Genomic DNA, 27,303 nt, shown 5'->3' on the forward strand with positions numbered 1-27,303 from the left:
AACAACCAACATTTACAAAAGATGTTATAAGACAGGAACACATTTCACTTTAACTCTTTTAATTATGACGAACGTATTTGCATTACAATATACTCCTGAAAAACAAAAACATGGATACATCACACCTTGAAATGACCATGACCCGTTTTAAATCATTCTTAAATTCCCTTATCATTAATTAAAGTGACAATGTCTCACAAACTTTTTCTTTCACAATGATTTCATTATAAATTAAAAAGCAGTGACGTTGCATAGCCTAATGGTTATGGAGTTTCAACAGATTACAATGAGAGAAAGCACTTTCCAGAGGACGACGTCATCCTGTTACACTCCTTTGGCACTGTCACATGATAACAGCATCTGATCAAGGCTCTTCTGCTAGATTAAGCCAATCACAGACCTGTATTTTGATGGAAGCTGGACCTGGCTGTGAAAGACTGGTTAAGCAGAGACTAGTTGTACCCAGGACTAGGGTTGCAAAATTCTGGGAACTTTCAATAAATTCCCAGGTTTTCCAGAAATCCTGTTTGGAAGATTCCAGATTTTCTGTTTATGCCCTTCCTGATTCCAGGATTCCTCCAACCACAATTTCAGGAAAACCAGGGAATTTATTGAAAGTACCCGGAATTCTGCAACCCTACCCAGGATACATATGAAAACGGCAACAGCGCGAGAGAGGAAATATGATTTATGCTTTGTTTTGTGTAACTGGTCCCTGAAATAGTCCATCATTAAAATTCTCCAGGGGCTGAAGAGAACAGGAAGGATATGGGGATGAGCTCTTTAGCATAACCATTATATACAGTTGAAGTCAGAAGTTTACATACACCTTAGCCAAATACATTTAAACTCAGTTTTTTAGGCAGTCAACTTATGTTAAACAATAAAACATAAAATCTGGGATGTGAGTCTGCAGTATGTCACCACTATGGCACCATATTCTTTTAAGTCACAAAAAGTTCTCCAAACATGACTTTGAAATAAACTTCTGACCCACTGGAATTGTGATACAGTGAATAATAAGTGAAATAATCTGTCTGTAAACAATTGTTGGAAAAATGACTTGTGTCATGCACAAAGTAGATGTCCTAACCGACTTGCCAAAACTATAGTTTGTTAACAAGAAATTTGTGGAGATGTTGAAAAACAAGTTTTAATGACTCCAACCTAAGTGTATGTAGACTTCAGGACTTCAGCTGTATTTAAAAAAAAAAAAATATTTCACAAGAATATGATTGTGTCATTATTTACACCCCTATTTTCCCTCGAGTTCAGCCACCCAGAGAGCATAGCAAATATTCAATTCCACTGCAATACCAAACTACTGTTGGAAATTCACACAGGATTCCTTTCAAGCAAACAAATTTCTGACAAAGAAATACTCACATAAAATATTAGTCTGAGGAAAAGGCAAAAAAGGCCAAAGATCATAGTTGGTACCATTATGTGAGCGATGAAATATTATCCTGAACCCAACAGGAGTGAATGCTACAAATAACAAAAATAGTATATCTGGAACAAAACTGGATTCACTTTATAAGGAATGTGCTATTAATGTTCGCAATGGAAACTTGAATTGAAAAATCTAAAAAGCCTGACAATTTACTGCATCACATTAAAAGGTGAGAGATTCAGTTTGGGGTTGGCCAATATATGGGTTTTCATCAAAACCTAAACTATGCCATCTAAGGGCTCACAACATCAACAACATAATTGAATTGCTTCCTTCAACAGGGATAGATTTGTGCAACCCCTGGTCCCATGGTTATTGTTCATATATTGGTCCTTAATGTGGCAGATCCAGTTCAGCAAACTATTCTAAAGGGTTCACTGTTGAGTTACTTCTGACCTGCTGTGTTCTGGACCCTAGCAGTTTTCCTACTGCCAAATTCTTCTGGGGGGGATCTTTTCTATTCTGCCTCCAATATGCTGATCTAGTGAGTGGGCGAGGTATGGACCTAAATAACCTCCACGTAATTGGCTGGGAACATTCCAAAATGCCCGTCTGGGCTGTAGCCCCGCCACCAGCCCTCGTCAATCATCTCGATGCCAGTAATGATGTCATCAGGATCGAAGGAGATCTCGGTGTCATCAGCTGTGGAATGAAAAGAGGAGCAATACCTCAGATCACCATGCCCATTCAGATATCCTTTATGGTATTATTTGACGGTGTCTACTCCCTCACAGACTGCCAGTTTCCTACTAGCAGTTCCACCCATATTGATTCTCCGTATTGGGGCAAAACGTCACGGTTACACATTTTTCACATAGAGAACCAGTTCAGTGGACCGAGTGTCAGCTGTAAATTGTCAGTAGGCTGTGATGATGCTTACCAGCCTGGTAGTCGTATAGAGCCCTGGCACAGACACCTCGGTCCGTCTTCTCCCCTGCAGGCACCTCAAATGTGTTCTCTTCCACCTGAGGGAATAACAAGGGGTGCTGTACCTCTGAGAATGCCCTTCAAGTGTTAAGTTCAACTGCAAATATTACCCGTTACATCTTCTTTTGGCATGAATGGCATTTGAATAATGAGAAGGTATTTTCAGATTACAAAACATATGTTATCGCCGTTTATAATTAAATCCTCACCCTTGCGGAATGATTCTCACATGTGCCATGTCAAATATTCACCTGTGGGGGCTCCTCATAGAGATCATTTTGGGCTGGCTCTGTGGGATGGTTGTGCTGAGTGGGAGGAGCTGGTGCCTTCACTGAAAGGGGAAAAGGTCAATTGTATTTTTTTTAAAGACTATCTCCCTCCACCAACAGGTGGCAGCAGCAGCAGGGATCCAGAATACAAAGTAACTTAGAAATGTGTCCAGAGAAATGGTCATGATGAGTCACAGATGAGAAGAATGACTGTTCTGTGTTCAGACTGAGGTGCATGTGGAGTAGGGCCCACCTTCATCTTGCCACTGTTCCTCAGGGACTGCATCCTGAATAGGGGTTGCATCCTGCTCATCCAAGCACTCAGACTGGGATGACTCATCCACAACGAGCTCATCCACACTGGGTTCTTATTACGACATACATACATGTACACATGATATAGGAGCACAGATACACACAAATGTACACATATACTAAGGCATGCACTCAGAAATATTCAGAAACTGAATATATCAGCCAGGTCACCCGTGATACAAGTCAGTAGTCAACGTTCATCCATGGCTGAGGATGTCAGGAGATGTGGAAACCGGCCACTAAGGGCAACAGTGAGCACTGTTACCTTCAAGTAGGTTTCGGTTTTGCTAGGGTGCATCTGCCTCTGATTCCAATGGTTGCATGTTCGAATCCAGCGATAGAAAGTTTAAGAATTTTGTTTTAAGCCTATTCTAAACCTTAACCATTCGGTGTTCATTTTATTTTTTATTTAACTTTTATTTAACCAGGTAGGCTAGTTGAGAACAAATTCTCATTTACAACTGCGACCTGGCCAAGATAAAGCAAAGCAGTGCGACACAAACAACACCACGAGTTACACATGGAATGAACAAGCGTACAGTCAATAACACAATAGAAAAAAAAGAAAGTCTATATACAGTGTGTGCAAATGGCATGAGGTGGTAAGGTAATAAATAGGCCATAGTAGCGAAGTAACTACAATTTAGCAAATTAACACTGGAGTGATAGCTGTGCAGATGATGATGTGGAAGTAGAAATACTGGTGTGCAAAAGATCAGAAAAGTAAATAAAAACAATATGGGGATGAGGTAGGTAGAATGGGTGGGCTATTTACAGATGGGCTATGTACAGCTGCAGCGATCGGTTAGCTGCTCAGATAGCTGATGTTTAAAGTTAGTGAGGGAAATATAAGTCTCCAGATTCAGCGATTTTTGCAATTCATTCCAGTCATTGGCAGCAGAGAACGGCCAAAGGAGGTTTTGGCTTCGGGGATGACCAGTGAGATATACCTGCTGGAGCGCGTGCTACGGGTGGGTGTTGTTATCGTGACCAGTGAGCTGAGATAAGGTAGAGCTTTACCTAGCATAGACTTATAGATGACCTGGAGCCAGTGGGTCTGGCGACTAATATGTAGCGAGGGCCAGCCGACTAGAGCATACAGGTCGCAGTGGTGGGTGGTATATGGGGCTTTGGTGACAAAACGGATGGCACTGTGATAGACTGCATCCAGTTTGCTCAGTAGAGTGTTGGAGGCTATTTTGTAAATGACATTGCCGAAGTCGAGGATCGGTAGGATAGTCAGTTTTACGAGGGTATGTTTGGCGGCGTGAGTGAAGGAGGCTTTGTTGCAAAATAGGAAGCCGATTCTAGATTTTATTTTGGATTGGAGATGTTTAATATGGGAGTTTACAGTCAAGCCAGACACCTAGGTATTTGTAGTTGTCCACATATTCTAAGTCAGAACCGTCCAGAGTAGTGATGCTAGTCAGGCAGGCGGGTGCGGGCAGCGAACGGTTGAAAAGCATGCATTTAGTTTTACTAGCGTTTAAGAGCAGTTGGAGGCCACGGAAGGAGTGTTGCCTAACCTTAAACACTTTTGACGTTTGAGAAACATGGATGAACATCTAATTCTGACGTGAGACAGATCTAGTTGGAATATATACTAAACCATCTGAACTCTCATGGAAAAAGACAAGCACACTGGATGAGATTGATGATTACAGTAATCTAATGTGGGCATGATGATTACAGTGAATGTTTATTATTGTTTTACTACTTTCTTCTCCCCAATTTCGTGGTATCCAATTGGTAGTTACAGTCTTGTCTCGTCGCTGCAACCCCCATATGGACTTGGGAGAGGTGAAGATCGAGATCCGTGCGTCCTCCGAAACACAACCAAGCCGCACTGCTTCTTGACAAAATGTGTCAAAACAACCACCGTACACCTGGCGACCGTGTCAGCGTGCACTGCGCCCGGGCTGCCACAGGAGTCGCTAGCGCGATGGGACAAGGACATCCCTGCCGGCCAAACCCTCCCCTAACCCGGATGACGCGGAGCCAATTGTGCGCCAGCCCGTGGGTCTCCCGGTCGCGGCCGGCTGCGACAGAGCCTGGACTTGAACCCAGAATCTCTAGTGACACAGCTAGCAATACGATGCAGTGCCTTAGATCACTGTGTCACTCGGGAGGCCTTGGTTACAGTGATCTAATGTGGGCATGATGATGTACAGTGGACTAATCATGGGCATGAGCCTCAGGGTGACGTTAAATTGCAGTAACAAGAGAGCAAATGGAGTACCATTAAGTCAATAATTTGGACTGATTGATTGAAAGGGAACAGCATCAAGTAGAGATTGGACCGAAACAAACATCTCTTGTATGTCACAGTCATCCACGTGTGAAGTATTTCTCTCTGTCTGTGTGTATGTGAGATAGGACAGTGTCAGTTTGTGTCAGTGGTATGAGTGAGCTCAGACCTGCAGTAGGGACAGGAGAGGCAGAGCCTGCAGAGAGTGGGGAGGCTTGACGCAGGGGCGAGCGGGACGCCTCAGGCTCACATGTTTGCTTAGAGAGAAAAGGGCTTTGCAAACGCCCTGAGAAACACACACCAGAGCAGACAGACATACACATTGGCCGGAGAGGTTACCCAGCAGAGCAGACAACACAAAGCAGATGTGGTCTAGAGACAAGATGTGATACGAGACAGTCTGTGTCTGAATGAGTTAAAGCTGATGAAGGCAGAGTAATGCAATAAGAATCTCCTCCTGCATGTTTCAACATGGCTCAGACAATCCCCTGATCTTACCCACACCTGACAGACAGCTAGCAAGTCCATTTAGGACACACCCATGGCAGAAACATTTTACCAAATAATCTAAAGTCCTCATTAGTAACTACACTTGGCATATTAATAGCAAACAGTTGAATTGGAATTAGTAGCCTACCTGGCTGGGGGCTGGCAGGGGCGTGGGCAGCATCAGCAGGGGTGTCCATGCCCTTCTCTCTCTGCTTGAACATCTCTCTGGGGTTCATAGAGCGCTGGGAGATCAGAGAGGCTGCCTCCTGAAACACACAGTGAGAGTCAGACATGCACACTGGCCACTGTACAGCTATAGAAAGGGAAGGGAAAGGGGGATACCTAGTCAGTTGTACAACTGAATGCCTTCAACTGAAATGTGTCTCCGGCATTTAACCCAACCCCAGGGTTAACTGCATCGCTCAGGGGCAGAAGGACAGATTTTTAACTTCTCAGCTCAGAACTCTTATTAGTTTAACACCCCAGTGAAATTCACTGCTGATAAGCAAAATGGCATAATCTCCAAAATAATCTACAGCAGGGGTCAGCAAAACCTGGCCCGTAATTGATTTTCTTTGCCCCCCCTCCCCCAAAAAAAAAGAAAAAAGGGGGGGAATTCATGCAAAAATGAGTTCAGGTGGGCCTTCACACCTCAGCAAACAAAGGAAAGGAGGGGTGCTCAACAACGATAAAAATCATGAGACGTTCTTACCAAGAAAACTTCCAAAATTCTAGGTAGAAATTAGTTGCTCTCACCACTGGTGTCCCCCAGGGCTCTGTTCTAGGCCCTCTCCTATTCTCGCTATACACCAAGTCACTTGGCTCTGTCATATCCTCACATGGTCTCTCCTATCATTGCTATGCAGACGACACACAATTAATCTTCTCCTTTCCCCCTTCTGATAACCAGGTGGCGAATCGCATCTCTGCATGTCTGGCAGACATATCAGTGTGGATGACGGATCACCACCTCAAGCTGAACCTCGGCAAGACGGAGCTGCTCTTCCTCCCGGGGAAGGACTGCCCGTTCCATGATCTCGCCATCACGGTTGACAACTCCATTGTGTCCTCCTCCCAGAGCGCTAAGAACCTTGGCGTGATCCTGGACAACACCCTGTCGTTCTCAACTAACATCAAGGCGGTGACCCGTTCCTGTAGGTTCATGCTCTACAACATTCGCAGAGTACGACCCTGCCTCACACAGGAAGCGGCGCAGGTCCTAATCCAGGCACTTGTCATCTCCCGTCTGGATTACTGCAACTCGCTGTTGGCTGGGCTCCCTGCCTGTGCCATTAAACCCCTACAACTCATCCAGAACGCCGCAGCCCGTCTGGTGTTCAACCTTCCCAAGTTCTCTCACGTCACCCCGCTCCTCCGCTCTCTCCACTGGCTTCCAGTTGAAGCTCGCATCCGCTACAAGACCATGGTGCTTGCCTACGGAGCTGCGAGGGGAACGGCACCTCCGTACCTTCAGGCTCTGATCAGGCCCTACACCCAAACAAGGGCACTGCGTTCATCCACCTCTGGCCTGCTCGCCTCCCTACCTCTGAGGAAGTACAGTTCCCGCTCAGCCCAGTCAAAACTGTTCGCTGCTCTGGCACCCCAATGGTGGAACAAACTCCCTCACGACGCCAGGTCAGCGGAGTCAATCACCACCTTCCGGAGACACCTGAAACCCCACCTCTTTAAGGAATACCTAGGATAGGATAAAGTAATCCTTCTAACCCCCCCCCCCCCTTAAAAGAGTTAGATGCACTATTGTAAAGTGGTTGTTCCACTGGATATCATAAGGTGAATGCACCAATTTGTAAGTCGCTCTGGATAAGAGCGTCTGCTAAATGACTTAAATGTAAAATGTAAATGTAGTTGGAGCACAAGATTTATTTATTTTAGCTCTCTTTAATCCATTGTACAGGACGCAAACAGGTGACTGACATTGAGGTCAAGCTGAAGTCTTCCTCAGAGTGACCTGACCATTGCGCTTAGCTCCTATTTATAGCCCAGTGGCCCATTGAGACAACAATGTAAGACAATTATAATTGAAACATAAGGTAAATGGCAAATTGTAGCACAAAATACTACTAATAATAAGAGAAATAGTGTGTCTCGTTAATAAATAGGCCATGTCAAAATATACATAGGTGATATGTGTTTGTTTGTGAATCTGGAAACACAGCGACCCCAAAAATCTAAACAAGAACATTATAGAAACGACGACAGTGAAAACTCGACGACAGTGAAAATTGTTTAGCCCAGGGGTGTCAGACACAGTACATGGAGGGCCGGCCTATTGTCAGCCTTATGTTCTGCAATGCAGAGTTTTAATGCTCATATAATTTGACCAATATAAGCAGCACCGCAGACGCATTTGAGCATGTATATAACATTTGTTGTGCTACAATTAATGACGCTTTGGATTTTATATTCTTTCCCTGTTCTCGGGTGGTAAAAAACATAAGTATTGGCCAGTCAATAATAAAAAGTTTACCACCTGAGAACAAGTAAAGAATACAAAATCCAAAGCTTCATTATTTTCTTACATTGTTGTGTCTCAATGGGCCACTAGGCTATAAATAGGAGCTAAGCGCAAAGGTCAGGTCACTGAGTACGACTTCAGCTTGACCTCAAACCGTCAGTCACCTGTTCACATCCTGTACAACGGATCAGAGAGAGATAAATGAAATCAAATCCTGCTTTTATTTTTGTTGAGTGCTCCAACTCCTTTCTACCTCGAAGTAATCTGATTTGTGTGTGTGTGAAATATATACACTGCTCAAAAAAATAAAGGGAACACTAAAATAACACATCCTAGATCTGAATGAATGAAATATTCTTATTAAATACTATTTTCTTTACATAGTTGAATGTGCTGACAACAAAATCACACAAAAATGATCAATGGAAATCAAATTTAACAACCCATGGAGGTCTGGATTTGGAGTCACACTCAAAATTAAAGTGGAAAACCACACTACAGGCTGATCCAACTTTGATGTAATGTCCTTAAAACAAGTCAAAATGAGGCTCAGTAGTGTGTGTGGCCTCCACGTGCCTGTATGACCTCCCTACAACGCCTGGGCATGCTCCTGATGAGGTGGCGGATGGTCTCCTGAGGGATCTCCTTCCAGACCTGGACTAAAGCATCCGCCAACTCCTGGACAGTCTGTGGTGCAACGTGGCGTTGGTGGATGGAGCGAGACATGATGTCCCAGATGTGCTCAATTGGATTCAGGTCTGGGGAACGGGCGGGCCAGTCCTTAGCATCAATGCCTTCCTCTTGCAGGAACTGCTGACACACTCCAGCCACATGAGGTCTAGCATTGTCTTGCATTAGGAGGAACCCAGGGCCAACCGCACCAGCATATGGTCTCACAAGGGGTCTGAGGATCTCATCTCGGTACCTAATGGCAGTCAGGCTACCTCTGGCGAGCACATGGAGAGCTGTGCGGCCCCCCAAAGAAATGCCACCCCACACCATGACTGACCCACCGCTAAACCTGTCATGCTGGAGGATGTTGCAGGCAGCAGAACGTTCTCCACGGCGTCTCCAGACTCTGTCACGTCTGTCACATGTGCTCAGTGTGAACCTGCTTTCATCTGTGAAGAGCACAGGGCGCCAGTGGCGAATTTGCCAATCTTGGTGTTCTCTGGCAAATGCCAAACGTCCAGCACGGTGTTGGGCTGTAAAGCACAACCCCCACCTGTGGACGTCGGGCCCTCATACCACCCTCATGGAGTCTGTTTCTGACCGTTTGAGCAGACACATGCACATTTGTGGCCTGCTGGAGGTCATTTTGCAGGGCTCTGGCAGTGCTTCTCCTTGCACAAAGGCGGAGGTAGCGGTCCTGCTGCTGGGTTGTTGCCCTCCTACGGCCTCCTCCACGTCTCCTGATGTACTGGCCTGTCTCCTGGTAGCGCCTCCATGCTCTGGACACTACGCTGACAGACACAGCAAACCTTCTTGCCACAGCTCGCATTGATGTGCCATCCTGGATGAGCTGCACTACCTGAGCCACTTGTGTGGGTTGTAGACTCCGTCTCATGCTACCACTAGAGTGAAAGCACCGCCAGCATTCAAAAGTGACCAAAACATCAGCCAGGAAGCATAGGAACTGAGAAGTGGTCTGTGGTCACCACCTGCAGAACCACTCCTTTATTGGGGGTGTCTTGCTAATTGCCTATAATTTCCACCTGTTGTCTATTCCATTTGCACAACAGCATGTGACATTTATTGTCAATCAGTGTTGCTTCCTAAGTGGACAGTTTGATTTCACAGAAGTGTGATTGACTTGGAGTTACATTGTGTTGTTTAAGTGTTCCCTTTATTTTTTTGAGCAGTGTATATATATATATATATATATACATACATACAAAAGTATGTGGACACCAGTTCAAATAAGTGGATTTGGCTATTTCAGCCACACCCGTTGCTGACAGGTATATAAAGCATAAGTGCCTGACCTCACTAACTCCCTGCAGCAATGTTCTAAAATCTAGTGGAAAGTCTTCCCAGAAGAGTAGAGGCTGTTATAGCAGCAAAGTGGTGGACCAACTCCATATTAATGCCCATGATTTTGGAATGAGATGTTCGACGAGCAGGTGTCCACACACTTTTGGTCATGTAGTGTATGTGATCGTGTCTCAATGTAATCATGGTATGAAATTATTGTTGTTTTTAAATAAAAAAGCAGGAAGCACCAGGAAGCACTCGTTCTATAAAAATGTGTTCAGATGAAGCAGATGCTAAACTACAGGACTGTTTTGCTATCACAGACTGGAACATGTTCCGGGATTCTTCCCGGAACATGGAGTACACCACATCAGTCACTGGCTTTATCAATAAGTGCATCGAGGACGTCGTCCCAAAAGTGACTGTACGTACATACCCCAACCAGAAGCCATGGATTACAGGCAACATTCGCACTGAGCTAAAGGGTAGAGCTGCCGCTTTCAAGGTGCAGGACTCTAACCCGGAAGCTTATAAGAAATAACGCAATGCCCTCCGACGAACATTCAAACAGGCAAAGCGTCAATACGTAGCCGACGTGAGTAAGACCTTTAAACAGGTCAACATTCACAAGGCAACATTCACAAGGGGCAAGACGGATTACCAGGATGTGTGCTCCGGGCATGTGCTGACCAATTGGCAGGTGTCTTCACTGACATTTTTAACATGTCCCTGATTGAGTCTAATACCAACATGTTTCAAGCAGACCACCATAGTCCCTGTGCCCAAGAACACGAAGGCAACCTGACTACAGACCCGTAGCACTCACGTCTGTAGCCATGAAGTGTTTTGAAAGGCTGGTCATGGCTCACAGTAACCCCATTATCCCAGAAACCATAGACCCACTCCAATTTGCATACCGCCCAAACAGATCCACAGATGATACAATCTCTATTGCACTCCACACTGCCCTTTCCCACCTGGAGAAAAGGAACACCTATGTGAGAACGCTATTCATTGACTACAGCTCAGCGTTCAACACCATAGTGCCCTCAAAGCTCATCACTAAGCTAAGGATCCTGGGACTAAACACCTCCCTCTGCAACTGGATCCTGGACTTCCTGACGGGCCGCCCCCAGGTGGTGAGGGTAGGTAGCAACACATCTGCCACGCTGATCCTCAACACTGGAGCCCCCCAGGGGTGCGTGCTCAGTCCCCTCCTGTACTCCCTGTTCACCCATGACTGCATGGCCAGGCACGACTCCAACACCATCATTAAGTTTGCAGACGACACAACAGTGGTAGGCATGATCACCAACAATGACGAGACAGCCTACAGGGAGGAGGTCAGAGACCTGGCCGGGTGATGCCAGAATAACCACCTATCCCTCAACGTAACCAAGACTAAGGAGATGATTGTGGACTACAGGAAAAGGAGGACTGAGCACGCCCCCATTCTCATCGACGGGGCTGTAGCGGAGCAGGTTGAGAGCTTCAAGTTCCTTGGTGTCCACATCACCAACAAACTAGAATGGTCCAAACACACCAAGACAGTCGTGAAGAGGGCACGACAAAGCCTATTCCCCCTCAGGAAACTAAAAAGATTTGGCATGGGTCCTCAGATCCTCAAAAGGTTCTACAGCTGCAACATCAAGAGCATCCTGACTGGTGGCATCACTGCCTGGTACGGCAATTGCTCGGCCTCCGACCGCAAGGCACTACAGAGGGTAGTGCGTACGGCCCAGTAAGTACATCACTGGGGCTAAGCTGCCAGCCATCCAGGACCTCTACACCAGGCGGTGTCAGAGGAAGGCCCTAAAAATTGTCAAAGACCCCAGCCATAGACTGTTCCATCTACTACCGCATGGCAAGTGGTACCAGAGTGCCAAGTCTAAGACAAAAAGGCTTCTCAACAGTTTTTACCCCCAAGTCATAAGATTCCTGAACAGGTAATCAAATGGCTACCCGGACTATTTGCATTGTGTGCCCCCACCCCCCAACCCCTCTTTAACGCTGCTGCTGCTACTCTCTCTTTATCATATATGCATAGTCACTTTAACCATATCTACATGTACATACTACCTCAATCAGCCCGACTAACTGGTGCCTGTATGTAGCCTCGCTACTGTTATAGCCTCGCTACTGTATATAGACTTGCTACTGTTATTTTTCACTGTCGTTTTATTTCTTTACTTACCGATTGTTCACCTAATACCTTTTTTGCACTGTTGGTTAGAGCCTGTAAGGAAGCATTTCACTGTAAAGTCTACACCTATTGTATTCGGCGCACGTGACAAATAAACTTTGATTTGAAATACAATCTTGTTGGTCTTAGTTGTGATCAATGTGCAGTGTCCAAATTCTTATACAAATTATTTTCCATCCCCCCAATCATTTGCTCAAACAAAAATCATCCCCCGGCTGAAACTAGTTGCTTACCCCTGATCTACAGTATGAATAAACATGTACAATTTCTTTATTATGTCTAAAGAAAATGTAGAAGATACAAAGAATGTACAGACAGGGAAATTACTAAGTTAAACTGTGGAGACTTTGGATTCAAGCAAAGAACAGATTTGATTGAGTCATTGAAAAGGGAAGCAGTTCTGAGTCACAGGGTATAGGGAGATTTTGGACAATCACATTTAACTCACATTGGCTTTCTCCACAGATTCACCACGCTTCATCCCTTTCTTCTGAGTTGCCTGGAAGTCCTTCTCCTGTTCCTCCTGATGGTGCATCCCACATAATTGAACACTACCTCTGAGGCTACACCTAACGGTTCTGTATAGTTTGTTCTTGTGCTAATCTTATCATGTCCTAAATTTGTGCTTTGACATTTAAAAACATAATTTAGGTGGGGTTCATGTTGCACAGACTGACCTACTGCCTCCCACATAGCGGAACTGATTTTAACTGATTCTCCTCAGACTGCAGGCCAGTCCTGCTGTAAGCCAGCAGAAAACTCACCCATTGTTGTTTCTCATCTTCTCTGCTCTCAGCTTCCTGCTGCTGCTGGTACTTCCTGTTAAACAAATGGTTGTTAAAAGGGGGAAGTAGACAATGCAAACCTGTCTGTCAATAAGGTCAGCTAGATTACCAACAGCTAAGTGAACTAACCACAGTTTTACTCACTTCTGCTGGTCGATCATAGAGGCCCTTTCCTTGTCTCTCTTCTCTCTGAGAGTTGCCTCCTTGGCCTCTCGATCCTTCCTGTCTTTCTCCAGCTTCTGGCGCTCCTCGTCTGCCTTGCAGCGCTCCTCCTGTCGCCGCTTCTCCTCATCTTTCTGAGACAGACACACGGGCCATGAGCACAAGGTTAGGGTAATGTAAAATGTGTCATAACAGCCGCATGACACCAGAACACGCTGAGCTATGATCAAGCAAATCTAACAAGTCTGTAGAGGATCAGTGAGTCCCTGTAGTGGGAGAAAGGTGTTGAAGCTGGCTTACCTCTGTCTGCGCCCAGAAGTTGTCTTTATTGGTGCGCTTGATTTCAGACATAGCGTTGGTCTTCTGATACACAGAGCCCTGTCATAACAAAATGTGTTAGATAATAACAAAAATCTCCTATGCTCCAAACAAGTTGTCACTCCTGGACACCAACCCCTACCCAGATCCAATACTGACGCAGCATGTTGGTTGATTATGGGGAGTTAACAGGCTTTAAACAACCTGCCTCGTCTCTCTGGCTCCAGCCCTGGCCAGCAATCATGAGCCTCAACTAAGCCACTGGATTCTACTGCAGACGAGTCATTGTAAACAACCAGCTGCACCATCACAACAACCAACACATTGGAAACTAACTCACACTGAAAAACTCGTGACAAATAAAATTTGATTTGTTACATGCGCTGACTACAACAGTGAAATGCATACTTACAAGCCATTAACCAACAATGCAGTTAAGAAAATTAAAAAAACGAATAAAAAGTAAGATAAGAATAACAAATAAAGGAACAGCAGTAAATAACAATAGTGGGGCTATATACAGGGGGTACCGGTACAGAGTCAATGTGCGGGGGCACCGGTGTTGCTGTAATTTAGGTAATATGTACATGGAGGTAGAGTTATTAAAGCGACTATGCATAGACAATAAGAGAGTAGTAGCATCGTAGAAGGGGGGTAGAAGCTGTTTAGAAGCCTCTTGGATATAGACTTGGAGCTCAGGTACAGCTTGCCATGCGGTAGGAGAGAACAGTACGACTAGGGTGGCTGGAGTCTGAATTTCTAGAGCCTTCCTCTGACACCGCCTGGTATAGAGGTCCTGGATGGCAGGAAGCTTGGCCTCGGTGATATACTGAGCCGTATGCACTACCCTCCGTAGTGCCTTGCGGTCGGAGGCCGAGCAGTTGCCATACCAGGCAGTGATGCAACCCGTCAGGATGCTCTTGATGGTGCAGCTGTAAAAACTTTTGAGGATCTGAGGACCCGTGCCAAATCTTTTCAGTCTCCTGAAGGGGAATAGGTTTTGTCGCGCCCTCTTCACGACTGTCTTGGTGTGCTTGGATCATGTTCCTTTGTGTCCACATCACCAACAAACTAACTTGAAGCTCTCAACCTGCTCCACTGCAACCCCGTCAATGAGAACTGGGGCGTGCTCGGTCCTCCTATTCCTGTTGTCCGCAATCATCTCCTTTGTCTTGATCACGTTGAGGGAGAGGTTGTTGTCATTGCACCGCATGGTCAGGTCTCTGACCACCTCCCTATAGGCAGTCTTATCATTGTCGGTGATCAGGCCTACCACTGTTGTGTCATCAGCAAACTTAATGATGGTGTTGGAGTCGGGCCTGGCTGTGCAGTCATGAGTGAATAGGGAGTACAGGAGGGGGCTGAGCACGCACCCCTGAGAGGCCCCCATGTTGAGGATCAGCGTGGTGGATGTGTTGTAACCTACCCTTACCACCTGTGGGCGGCCCGTCAGAAAGTCAAGGAACCAGTTGCAGAGGGAGGTGTTTAGTCCCAGGGTCCTAAGCTTAGTGATGAGCTTTGAGGGCACTATGGTGTTGAACGCCGAGTTGTAGTCAGTGAATAGCATTCTCAAACACAGTTGAAGTCGGAAGTTTACATACACCTTAGCCAAATACATTTAAAAACTCAGTTTTTCACCATTCTTGACGTTTAATCCAAGTGAAAATTCCCTGTCTTAGGTCAGTTAGGATCACCACTATTTTAAAAATGTGAAATGTCAGAATAATAGTAGAGAGAATTACTTAAAAGATTAAATTATTTCTTTCATCACATTCCCAGTAGGTCAGAAGTTTACATACACTCAATTAGTATTTGGTAGCATTGCCTTTAAATTGTTTAACTTGGGTCAAGCGTTTCGGGTAGCCTTCCACAAGCTTCCCACAATAAGTTGGGTGAATTTTGGCACATTCTTACTGACAGAGCTGGTGTAACTGAGTCAGGTTTGTAGGCCTCCTTGCTCACACACACTTTTTCAGTTCTGCCCACAAATATTCTATAGGCTTGAGGTCAGGGCTTTCTGATGGCCACTCCAATACCTTGACTTTGTTGTCCTTAAGCCATTTTGCCACAACTTTGGATGTATGCTTGGAGTCATTGTCCATTTGGAAGACCCATTTACGACCAAACTTTAACTTCCTGACTGATGTCTTGAGATGTTGCTTCAATATATCCACATAACTTTCCTTCCTTATGAAGCCATCCATTTTGTGAAGTGCACCAGTCCCTCCTGCAGCAAAGCATCCCCACAACATGATAACATGACACCATCCCAACCGTGTTTCACGGTTGGGATGGTGTTCTTCGACTTGCAAGCATCCCCCTTTTTCCTCCAAACATAACGATGGTCATTATGGCCAAACAGTTCTATTTTTGTTTCATCAGACCAGAGGACTTTTCTCCAAAAAGTATGATATTTGTCCCCATGTGCAGTTGCAAACCGTAGGCTGGCTTTTTTATGGCGGTTTTGGAACAGTGGCTTCTTCCTTGCTGAGCGGCCTTTCAGGTTATGTCGATATAGGACTCGTTTTACTGTGGATATAGATACGTTTTTACCTGTTCCCTCCAGCATCTTCACAAGGGCCTTTGCTGTTGTTCTGGGATTGATTTGCACTTTTTGCACCAAAGTACGTTAATCTCTAGGAGACAACGCGTCTCCTTCCTGAGCGGTATGACGGCTGTGTGGTCCCATGGTGTTTATACTTGCGTACTATTGTTTGTAAAGATGAACGTGGTACCTTCAGACAGTTGGAAATTGCTCCCAAGGATGAACCAGACTTGTGGAGGTCCACAATTTTTTTCTGAGGTTTTGGCTGATTTCCTTTGATTTTCCCATGATGTCAAGCAAAAATGCACTGAGTTTGAAGGTCGGCCTTGAAATACATCCACAGGTACACCTCCAATTGACTCAAATTATGTCAATTAGACTATCAAAAGCTTCTAAAGCCATGACATCATTTTCTGGAATTTCCCAAGCCGTTTAAAGGCACATTCAACTTAGTGTATGTAAACTTCTGACCCACTGGAATTGTGATACGGTGAATTATAAGTGAAATAATCTGTCTGTAAACAATTGTTGGAAAAATGACTTGTGTCATGCACAAAGTAGATGTCCTAACCAACTTGCCAAAACTATAGTTTGTTAACAAGAAATTTGTGGAGTGGTTGAAAAATGACAACCTAAGTGTATGTAAACTTCCGACTTCAACTGTAGGTGTTCCTTTTGCCCAGGTGTGAAAGGGCAGTGTGGAGTGCAATGGAGATTGCATCATCTGTGGATCTCTTGGTGCAGTATGCAAATTGGAGTGGGTCTAGGTTTTCTGTCATTTAGGCAGGTTACCTTAGTGTTCTTGGGCACAGGGACTATGGTGGTCTGCTTGAAACATGTTGGTATTACAGACTCAGACAGAGAAAGGTTGAAAATGTCAGTGAAGACACTTGCCAGTTGGTCAGCGCATGCTCGGAGTACATGTCCTGGTAATCCATCTGGCCCTGCGGCCTTGTGCATGTTGACCTGTTTAAAGGTCTTACTCACGTTGCCTGCGGAGAGCGTGATCACATTCGTCCGGAACAGCTGATGCTCTCATGCATGTTTCAGTGTTACTTGCCTCGAAGAGAGCATAGAAATTATTTAGCTTGTCTGTTAGGCTCGTGTCACTGGGCAGCTCTCGGCTGTGCTTCCCTTTGTAGTCTGTAATAGTTTGCAAGCCCTGCCACACTCGGCGAGCGTCAGAGCCGGTGTAGTACGATTCAATCTTAGCCCTGTATTGACGCTTTGTCTGTTTGATGGTTCGTCGGAGGGCATAGCAGGATTTCTTATAAGCTTCCGGGTTAGAGTCCCGCTCCTTGAAAGCATCAGCTCTAGGCTTTCGCTCAGTGCGAATGTTGCCTGTAATCCATGGCTTCTGGCTGGGGTATGTACGTACAGTCACTTTTGGGACGACGTCCTTGATGCACTTATTGATAAAGCCAGTGATGGATTTGGTGTACTCAATGCCATCAGAAGAATCCCAGAACATATTCCAGTCTGTGCTAGCAAAACAGTCCTGTAGTTTAGCATCTGCTTCATCTGACCACTTTTTCTATCGACCGAGTCACTGGTGCTTCCTGCTTAAATTGTTGCTTGTAAGCAGGAATCAGGAGGATAGAACTATGGTCAGATTTGCCAAATAGAGGGTGAGGGAGAGCTTGTACACGTCTCTGTGTGTGGAGTAAAGGTGGTCTAGAATTTGTTTCCCTCTGGGTTGCACATTTAACATGCTGATAGAAATTAGGTAAAACTGATTTAAGTTTCCCTGCATTGAAGTCCCCGGTCACTAGGAGCACCGCCTCTGGATGAGCATTTTCCTGTTTGCTTATGGCGGTATACAGCTCATTGAGTGCAGTTTTAGTGCCAGCATCGGTCTGTGATGGTATGTAGACACCTACAAAAAATACAGATGAAAACTCTAGGTAGATAGTGTGGTCTACAGCTTATCATGAGATACTCTACCTCAGGCGAGCAAAACCTAGACTTCCTTAGATATCGTGCACCAGCTGTTGTTTACATATACACATAGGCCCCCGCCACGTGTCTTACCAGAGGCTGTTCATCTGCAGTCTTGTGCAGTAAATCTAACCAAAATGTCCGCAGAGAAGTTATTACCGAAACAAATTAGCTATATGAAGGCATTTTATCGGACCACAACACATCTTGCCTCACTGTACAACATAATGTATGCACAGATCCTGATAAAATGATGAAACAAACTCATAATGCACAACTAAAATGTTTTAATCTCTAAAAAGGATAAGACGCTGTATTTGGTACATACCACAGGCCCCTGGGGACCAGCGTCTCGGAACTTGTTGGACTCTTTGTGGAAGCTATAGTTGGCCCCCGAGGCCTTGCCCACCTTTTGCATAATAGCCTCAGGTTCCACATCCTCCTCTGCACGGGCATTTATTGTGACATGTGCGCCCTGGAATTACAGCAGACATTTTAGCTACAAATAACACGCATCACAAATTCCAGATAAGGCCATGAAAGGGCTGTCCGTAGGAGGGATATTTGATATCTGACAACCACCACCCATAGGATTTGTTGACATGCAGTTAGCAAGGTGACTTTCATGATAACTGATAATTCAAGAGCCGATTTAGAAACCACAACTTCACCCAAAGCAGCCTCCAACTGCTGCTTAACTCAAACTAGGGCTGTCAAACGATTAAAATAATTTAGTTAATGGCATTAATCGCGATTAATTAAAATGTTTGGATTTGCTCAAATTCGGTCCTAACGATCTGGGCCTTTTTCCATTTAAAAAACAGTGCATTAAGTTACAGGCATACTACGCTTTGATTGTCAGAGAAGGAAACACAAAATGATCTACATCAGAATGTTTTAATAGCTTAACTGTGTCAAAAAATGTTGCGCCAATAAACATGTCACGCATTAACTTTGACCTCCCTATCTTAAACACCAACATGCTACTACTGGCACTTACAGGGGTGTCTATTCCTTTCCTGCAATAGCTATACATTTCATTTCCTGTTAAGGCCAGTGTTACAAGTGTACACACAAAAAGTTGCATCCAATCGATTTTCTTCCTTAACTAAACACAAGTTGTCTGTGTGGAGAAAATGTCTATACCATGCCAAATGAAATACCTTGAGAAAATTTGCCATGGAGCTGACATGATTGGCACATAGTCCTTTCCTGGCATCTTTCACACCTTCTCCAGTCTGAAACACAAATACTCATGAGCATCATTCAACTTAAATTACAAAATACAGAGGAGTGCCACCTTCAGAAGAAAAGGGAGCGTAGCACAGCACTCACCCAGTTGATGAGGACGTATTTGCACAGGCCAGAGTTTGGGTCCTGGACACGACAGAACGCGTACATAATTTTCCCGCTGCTAAGTTCCTCCACCAGTTCCTCCAGTCCACCATCTGAAACAGTATTGTAATGTTGGCACATTGTAGAATGTATGTTCTATGCAAAGTAATGTACATTACTGTGTAAAGCTTACATTTTGTATACAATATGGCTACATGGCAAACAATACTGCCGTAGGCACTTTCAACATGTTCCGTTTTTGACAGGGTATGTGCTGGAAGATTCTTCCTGCATTATACATGATTTGTTTGCTACCTATCTTTTCACATATGAAAATTGTTCTTATTTTATTGAAACAATAAAAGACCCACCTACTGCAAAATACTTACTACCTTTGCTTTCATCTTTTAAATTGCCTTACTGTGCTTAGAGAGCAATTCAGTGGCACACCATAAGTTAAGGTGATGATGATCTCAGACAACACTGCAGACTCGATTCCAAACGGAAAACATTTAAATGTTGGAGCCTTTCTAAGATCCTGTGTACCACACTCACCTCCCTTCTCTGCCAATCGGATATCATTAGTGTTCCCCTCATAGGTGTACAATGCCCTGCAGAGAAGAATGCCTGGTTACAGGATCACACTACTATTGCAAATAGTAGATTGTTGTTTACACTGCTTATTAGGCTACCATACTGTCAACATCATTGTTCACATCCATGTAACACTTAGTAACACTTGCTTAAAAAGTTATTGCAGAATAGCATCCTGGTTAGGTGATGTGCCCTGATCAAACAAAAACATGACACTGGGTTGAACTGCATAACTTTGGAACAGACCATTAACGTGAGCAACTGAGATCCTATAATAGTGTACTATGTAATTATATGGTTAAAAAAAACACTTCTGAGAGTCTGGTCCCCATTCAGCAACAGGAAGTGTGCTAAGACTGAAACCCTCTGGGTTTGATAAACCTCTTGAGAGGTAAACCAGGTTAATTCATTAATTCAGGTCATCTTGATCTTTAAACACTTCTTTAGCTAAAATTTGCTGCCTAACGTTAGGTGCATGCAATATTTAGGCATTGCAATGACCTAAGAAATCAACAAAATAAAAAACACAAACAGCTAACGTAGCTACTAATGTTATCTAGCATCATCCTTACTTAGCTAACTAGCAAGCTAAAACGCTAAGGAAATTGGCAGACAACATGACATGGTCATCCGATTTGTATAATTGGCTACTGTACAAACATGGCAATAATATTTATACTGTTTCGTTGATACAAAATTCGTTCTCATTGCACAACAAGCAAGCCAGCTAACTAACTTACATGATAGGCAAGGGAAATTAAATGCTGTTAACTAAGGAACTAACGTAGCTAGCTAACTAAAAATAGCGGATGCACCATTTTATGGCGATGCAATTAGATAGCTAGATAACGTTAGCGAGCTTTCCTGCGATGCTACGGTCCTTACCAATTGGTGTTGCATTTCTCATCTACCACCTCTTTGTAGGCATTTGTCAGGGCAATGCCGTTTTTGCTTAGGTTCACTGCCATCGTTCAGTCACTGAAACAGTTGTGTATAGCCGTGATAAGCCCGTCCTACTCGCAGAGGAGAGGCGGTAAAACCGAATCGAATTGACTTCTGATTGAGATCTCAGCACACAGGAAGCTCGCCTTCCAGCAGCACAAACGATGACGTCACTCGTACGGTAATGAAGCAAGCTTCCAAATAAAAGCCCACATTTCAAAACATTGCAATGTAGATAACTCATTTAAATATATTAAAATAAAAAATATGGTTTTAAAAAACATTTTTCTACCCCCAGTAATGAATTAATGCAATGTTAACACTGATATGTTGAGAATATTTGGCTGTAGAGAGAAAACTAGTCTTCCTGTTTCAGCTAAAGTGAGGTCGGAAATACTCAGTAGGGTCTCTACTAACCAAATATGTGTGGTTTTGGAGGCAGACTGTGTCCTACAAACGCAGCAGCACTTCGTTCTCTGCCCACTCTATAGCGCCCAATGCAATATTCTGTAATAGACTGTACATTGGATACATATTGGCTTGTAGAGAGAAAACTGTTCTACCTGTCTCAGCTAAAGTGGGGTGGGAAATACTCAGTAGGGTCTCTACTTAACAAATATGTGTAGTTTTGGAGGGGGACTGTGTTATAGACATATGCATTTAGTCCTATACATTATAGTCATTCCAAAACAATACATTAATGTACTGTTGTGGTTAATATCAGTTGTAAAGACAAAACACGAATATTTTTTTTGCTTACCCTGTTTTCTTCCAGTGTGAAATGAAATGTACACAAAAACAGACACAATGTAAACAATGATGGACTGGCATACGTTTCAACAACCTAGATTAACCTAATGGTGATGGTAATGGGTGCACGTTTACACATTTAAATCAGCCTAACGTGTAAAAAAAAAAAAAAAAATGCATCAGGTCAATCGCTTGGCCTGACAAATAAAGTCATTTTTAGGCAGTATTCTAGTAAAATCATGTTGCTAGTGGTTTATACAGTGCATTTGGAATTCAGACCCCTTGACTTTTTCTACATTTTGTTACGTTACAGCCTTATTCTAAAATGTATTAAATTGTCCCCCCGTCATCAAACTTAACACAATACTCCATAATGACAAAGCAAAAACTGGTTTAGAAATTTTAGCAAATTTATACAAAATAAAAACTGAAATATAACGTTTACATAAGTATTCAGATCCTTTACTTAGTACTTTGTTGAATCACTGAAAACAATTACAGCCTCGAGTCTTCTTGGGTATGACACTACAAGCTTGGCACACCTGTATTTGGGGAGTTTCTCCCATTCTTCTCTGCAGATCCTCTCAAGCTCTGTCAGGTTGGATGGGGAGCGTTGCTGCACAGCTATTTCAGGTCTCTCCAGAGATGTTCGATCGGGTTCAAGTCTCGGCTCTGACTGGGCCACTCAAGGACATTCAGAGACTGGTCCCAAAGCCACTCCTGCCTTGTCTTGGCCGTGTGCTTAGGGTCGTTGACCTGTAGGAAGGTGAACCTTAGCCCCAGTCTGAGGTCTTGTGCGCTCTGGAGCAGGTTTTCATCAAGGATCTCTCTGTACTTTTCTCTGTTCATCTTTCCCACAATCCTGACTAGTCTGCCAGTCCCTGCCGCTGAAAAACATCCCCACAGCATGATGCTGCCACCACCATGCTTCACCGTAGGGATGGTGCCAGGCTTCCTCCAGATGTGACGCTTGGCATTCAGGCAAAAATAATTACATCTTGGTTTCATCAGACCAGAGACAATCTGAAACTTTTTGTCCAAAAATTATGCAGAAAAGCTAATCCATGCTTGTATCACTTCTAGATTAGACTACTGCAATGCTGTACTCTCTGGCTACCTGGATAAAGCACTAAATAAACTTCAGTTAGTGCTAAACATAGCTGTTAAGGTTAGGGCTTATTTCAAGGTTTTACTGATAAACTACAAAGCATTACATGGGCATGCCCCTACCTATCGCTCCGATTTGGTTCTGCCGTACATACCTACATGTACGCTACGGTAACAAGACGCAGGCCTCCTTATTGTCCTTTGAATTTCTAAGCAAACAGCTGGAGTCAGGGCTTTCTCCTATAGAGCTCAATTTTTATGGAATGGTCTGCCTATCCATTTGAGAGACGCAGACTGAATCTCAACCTTTAAGTCTTTATTGAAGACTCATCTCTTCAGTAGGTCCTATGATTGAGTGTAGTCTGGCCCAGGGGTGCGAAGGTGAACAGCAAGGCGCTGGAACAACAACCCGCCCTGGCTGTCTCTGCCTGGCCAGCTCCTCTCCACTGTGAATCTCTGCCTCTGACCCAATAATGGGGGCTGAGTCACTGGCTTACTAGTGCTCTTCCATGCCATCCGTAAGAGGGGTTCATCAATTCAGTGGGTTGAGTCACAGACGTGATCTTCCTGTCTGGTTTTGCGTTCCCTCGGGCTTGTGCTGTGGAGGAGATCTTCGTGGGCTATACTCAGCCTTGTCTCAGGGTTGCTCTAGTGGTGTGGGGGCTGTGCTTTGGCAAAGTGGGTGGGTTACATCCTGCCTGGTTGGCCCTGTCCAGGGGTATCGTCAGACGGGGCCACAGTGTTCCCCGACCCCCCGTATCTATGTTGCAATAGTCTATGTGCTGGAGTCAGTCTGTTATATATGGTGCCCTGTGTGAATTTAAGTATGCTCCTTCTAATTCTCTCTCTCTCCCTCCCCTCCCCTTCCAGAGGATCTGAACCCTAGGACAATGCCTGAGGACTACCAGGTCTGATGAATCCTGGCTGTCCCCAGTCCACCTGGTAGTGCTGCTGCTCCATTTTCAACTGTTCTGCCTGCGGCTATGGAACCCTGATCTGTTCACCGGACGTGCTACCTTGTCCCGGACCTGCTGTTTTCAACTCTCTCTCTCTCCATACTGCACCTGCCGTCTCGACCTCTGAATGCTTGGCTATGAAAAGCCAAATGACATTTACTCCTGGGGTACTGACCTGTTGCACCCTCTACAATCCTGCTGGTCATCTTTGAACGTTTTAACATTTTTAAGAACAATCTAGCCTTAATGGCCACATACTCTTAAAATCTCCACCTGGCACAGCCAGAAGAGGACTGGCCACCCCTCAGAGCCTGGTTCCTCTCTAGGTTTCTTCCTTTCTAGGGAGTTTTTCCTAGCCACTGTGCTTCTACATCTGCATCAATGGAAACTTTGAGTCTCATAGCAAAGGGTCTGAATACTTATTTACATAAGGTATTTCTGTAATTCCAAAAATGTTTAAAAAAAAACTGTTTTCGCTTTGTCATTATGGGGTATTGTGTGTAGATTGATGAGAACTTTTATTTATTTAATCCATTTTCCAACACATACCAGAAAGCTGAGAGTAGGGAATTGGTCACTGAGGTCTGGTGTTCGTGGAGGGACTGGAGGGGGCAGGCAGCAGGGTAGGGCAGTGGTTAGACTCTACAAGCCAATATGTATCCCATGTTCAGTCTATTACAGTATTTTGCATTGGGCGCTATAGAGGGTGGGGGGGGTGTTGCTGGGTATGTACAACACAGTCACAGTAGAGACCCTACTGAGTATTTCCCACCCCACTTTAGCTGAAACAGGTAGAAAAGTTCTCTACAAGCCAATAAGTATCCCATATACCATGTATTGCATTTCATTGAAAGGAGTGGTTGGAGTAACCAGTACTCTGTTTTAAACCCATTGCCCAGCACAAGAGACCCATTTATGTTTTGAAGACTTAAGTGTATTTCTTTACATATAGCCTACACAATAGCTTTCAACATACCAGTCTTTGTGTAAAGTAAAAAAATAAATGCTGTATAAATAATACAATATTAAAATACGTCAAACTTTCCATAATTGTTTTCAAATGTGATTGCAATGTTGTGAAAAACAGTTGTACTGCACTAGAGCGCAAAAAAAAGTATATTCCCAAAGTTTAGCATGTAGGGGGACTCTTATTATTATTATTTTTTATCTGCGATCGTGTAGCCAGCATAAGATCCTGCTGCTGAGAGAACGGTAATCGATTCACCACATCATGAAGAGAACATTCCAATCCTCCACTCTTCCCATTAGGGATGAAGAAAAAATACAATGACTATGCGCCCTCTTCTGGAGGATTGAAGTGAATGTGGCCATGGGGACCAAGGCAGACTGGACATCTTCTTCATGTAGCTTTCCGACAGACTAGACGCTATGTTGCGTATTGCTGCCTTTCAGTTTGGAAAGTGCATAACACATTTGTTCACAGAAAAAGGCAAAGGGGAAATGGGGAAAAAAGGATACAGCACCTCCATCTACACTGAGTGTAGAAAACATTAGCAACACCTTCCTCATATTGTCTTGCACCCCCCTTTGTCCTCAGAACAGCCTCAATTCATCAGGCATGGACTACAAAGTGTCGAAAGCTTTCCACAGGGATGCTGGCCCATGTAGACTTCAATGCTTCCCACAGTTGTGTCAAGTTGGGTGGTGGACCCTTCTTGATACAGTTGAGTGAAAAAAAACAGCAGCGTTGCAGTTCTTGACACATTCAAACCGGTGCGCCTGGCACCTACTACCATACCCCGTTCAAAGGCACTTACATCTTTTATCTTGCCCATTCATCCTCTGAATGGCACACATACACAATCCATGTCGCAATTGTTTTAAGGCTTAAAAATCCTTCTTTAACCTGTCTCCTCCCCTCCAACTACACTGATTGAAGTGGATTTAACAGGTGACATCAATAAGGGATCATAGCTTTCACCTGGATTTACCTGGTCAGTCGATGTCATGGAAAGAGCAGGTTCTCCTAATGTTTTGTACACTCAGTGTATATACCACTATCCCCAACACATCCCACCACACCTTCCCACTACTTTGGCCCCAACAGAACCTACTCCAGGCCATCAGCCTAGGAGGCTGGAACCCCTTCTCTCAAAACCAAACCACCTGTAGTTCTTCTGCACTAAAATCTCTGATACCCAAAAACATATCTGCTGCTGCTACCAATTCAATCTTCTGGGATTTCCTTTCCATCTGTGCTGTACAATTAATAACCATAGCAATAAACAGCAACAAGCCAACCTTACACAAACTGTTCAGGTCACTCTGTACTTGCCTACTTCTCACAGGGATCTTCTCAGGCTCCCTCCCCCTTTGCCCACCATCCTCTACTTTCCTTACTGCCTCAGCATATGACACTTTCTGCACTGTCCTCACCCTGAAAACTTAAATTTGTCTTACTTGCATAAGACATTTCTGATCCCCAGCAACATAGTCAACCCCACAATTGAAACGCTCCACCTTTTCCAACAAAACAACACACTTCTCACACCTCGCAATCTTCCTCCTACATACTGCTGCAACATAACCATGAACTTGGCACATGAAACACCATAGTGGGTTCGGAACAAAAGCTCTCACGGGATAACTTAAATACAGTGGAGGCTGCTGACTGGAGGACGGCTCATAAGGTCTGGAATGGAGACAATGGAATGGTATCAAACACGTCAAAGATGAGGTTTCCATGTGTTTGATACCATTCCATTGACTCCATTCCAGACATTATTATGAGCCGTCCTCCCGTCAGCAGCCTCCAATGTTATATACCCTACCATGACTTTATCCAGCAAGCACATCAAAACGTAAAAGAACAGACAAGGTTCTCCTCAGTCTCGCGCTCACCACCGCACTGGGTCTGCGTCGCACCAAAGGCGGAGATCCCCAACTTCAGTTGATCCACCTTAACACTCAACCCCACCCTTCATCACTCCTTTCAGAGCTCTGCTCCGGAGAGCAAAGCATAACACCACTTTCATCCCGAGTCTCGAAACGTGCAGCGTCCTCTCCCACCGAGCAGCAGATACGCAAAAACTCTACACAAGTCCATCTCTGGATACTTTGACCGACTTGACAGAACCCAACTCCTTCTTTACTCAGCCTGATACAACAAACAGATCGGCCAAAAGGGATGGATCCACTTTCTCCAAGAATCTTACTCCCACTGGGTCAGAGTCCTCTCTGGCATTTTCCTGATCATGTCGGTGAGGTTCAGAAACCTTCACCTCACCTGATAACACAGGTTCTTTCTCCTCACTTTTGTCAGGATCAATTTCAAGTTAACAATCCATCGACTGCTCAGGGCATTCAGGCACGTAACATGTATTTCTCTCTCCTGCACTTGTCTCAGCAAGGAGAAAATACTTAGCTTGTCTATCAGTTGGTTTGGGTTCGCACCTCGTGCCGTTTTTCCTGTCTTGCTCCTTCTCGCTCGTTCCTACAACATGAATTCTATCTCTGAGTGGGACTTCTGGAAACTCAGTATCGTCCACTTCTGCCA

General features: G+C 44.4%; 1 protein-coding gene across 5 annotated transcripts; it reads right to left on the bottom strand.

The window, feature by feature from the left end:
• Positions 1 to 1,123: 1,123 nt before the first annotated feature.
• dbnlb (drebrin-like b) lies at positions 1,124 to 21,112 on the bottom strand. Of its 5 annotated transcripts, none has more exons than XM_038964363.1 (15): positions 20,917 to 21,112; positions 19,993 to 20,048; positions 19,438 to 19,550; positions 19,266 to 19,340; positions 18,512 to 18,577; positions 13,602 to 13,679; positions 13,284 to 13,435; positions 13,119 to 13,173; positions 12,803 to 12,877; positions 5,850 to 5,967; positions 5,382 to 5,498; positions 2,903 to 3,016; positions 2,632 to 2,711; positions 2,334 to 2,418; positions 1,124 to 2,095 (listed from the first exon to the last, which is right to left on the bottom strand). In XM_038964363.1, exons 1-15 carry the CDS (start codon positions 20,997 to 20,999, stop codon positions 1,959 to 1,961), a joined length of 1,404 nt encoding a protein of 467 aa, XP_038820291.1. In that variant the 5' UTR covers positions 21,000 to 21,112; the 3' UTR covers positions 1,124 to 1,958. The 5 variants fall into 5 exon arrangements, with proteins under 5 accessions (XP_038820291.1, XP_038820165.1, XP_038820225.1 ...); XM_038964237.1 differs by having other exon boundaries at positions 18,431 to 18,577; XM_038964297.1 differs by lacking the exon at positions 12,803 to 12,877 and having other exon boundaries at positions 18,431 to 18,577.
• Positions 21,113 to 27,303: the final 6,191 nt, after the last annotated feature.

This window comes from Salvelinus namaycush, chromosome 1, assembly GCF_016432855.1.
Source record: "Salvelinus namaycush isolate Seneca chromosome 1, SaNama_1.0, whole genome shotgun sequence".
Lineage (NCBI taxonomy): Eukaryota > Metazoa > Chordata > Actinopteri > Salmoniformes > Salmonidae > Salvelinus > Salvelinus namaycush.

Coding starts and splice junctions, on each gene's coding strand:
- dbnlb (XM_038964237.1), bottom strand. CDS start 20,999: ATGGCAGTGAACCTAAGCAAAAACGGCATTGCCCTGACAAATGCCTAC. Junction 18,578..19,265: donor CCATGGCAAATTTTCTCAAG/GTATTTCATTTG, acceptor CTGTAATTCCAG/GGCGCACATGTCACAATAAA. Junction 12,878..13,118: donor AAGATGAGAAACAACAATGG/GTGAGTTTTCTG, acceptor ATGCACCATCAG/GAGGAACAGGAGAAGGACTT.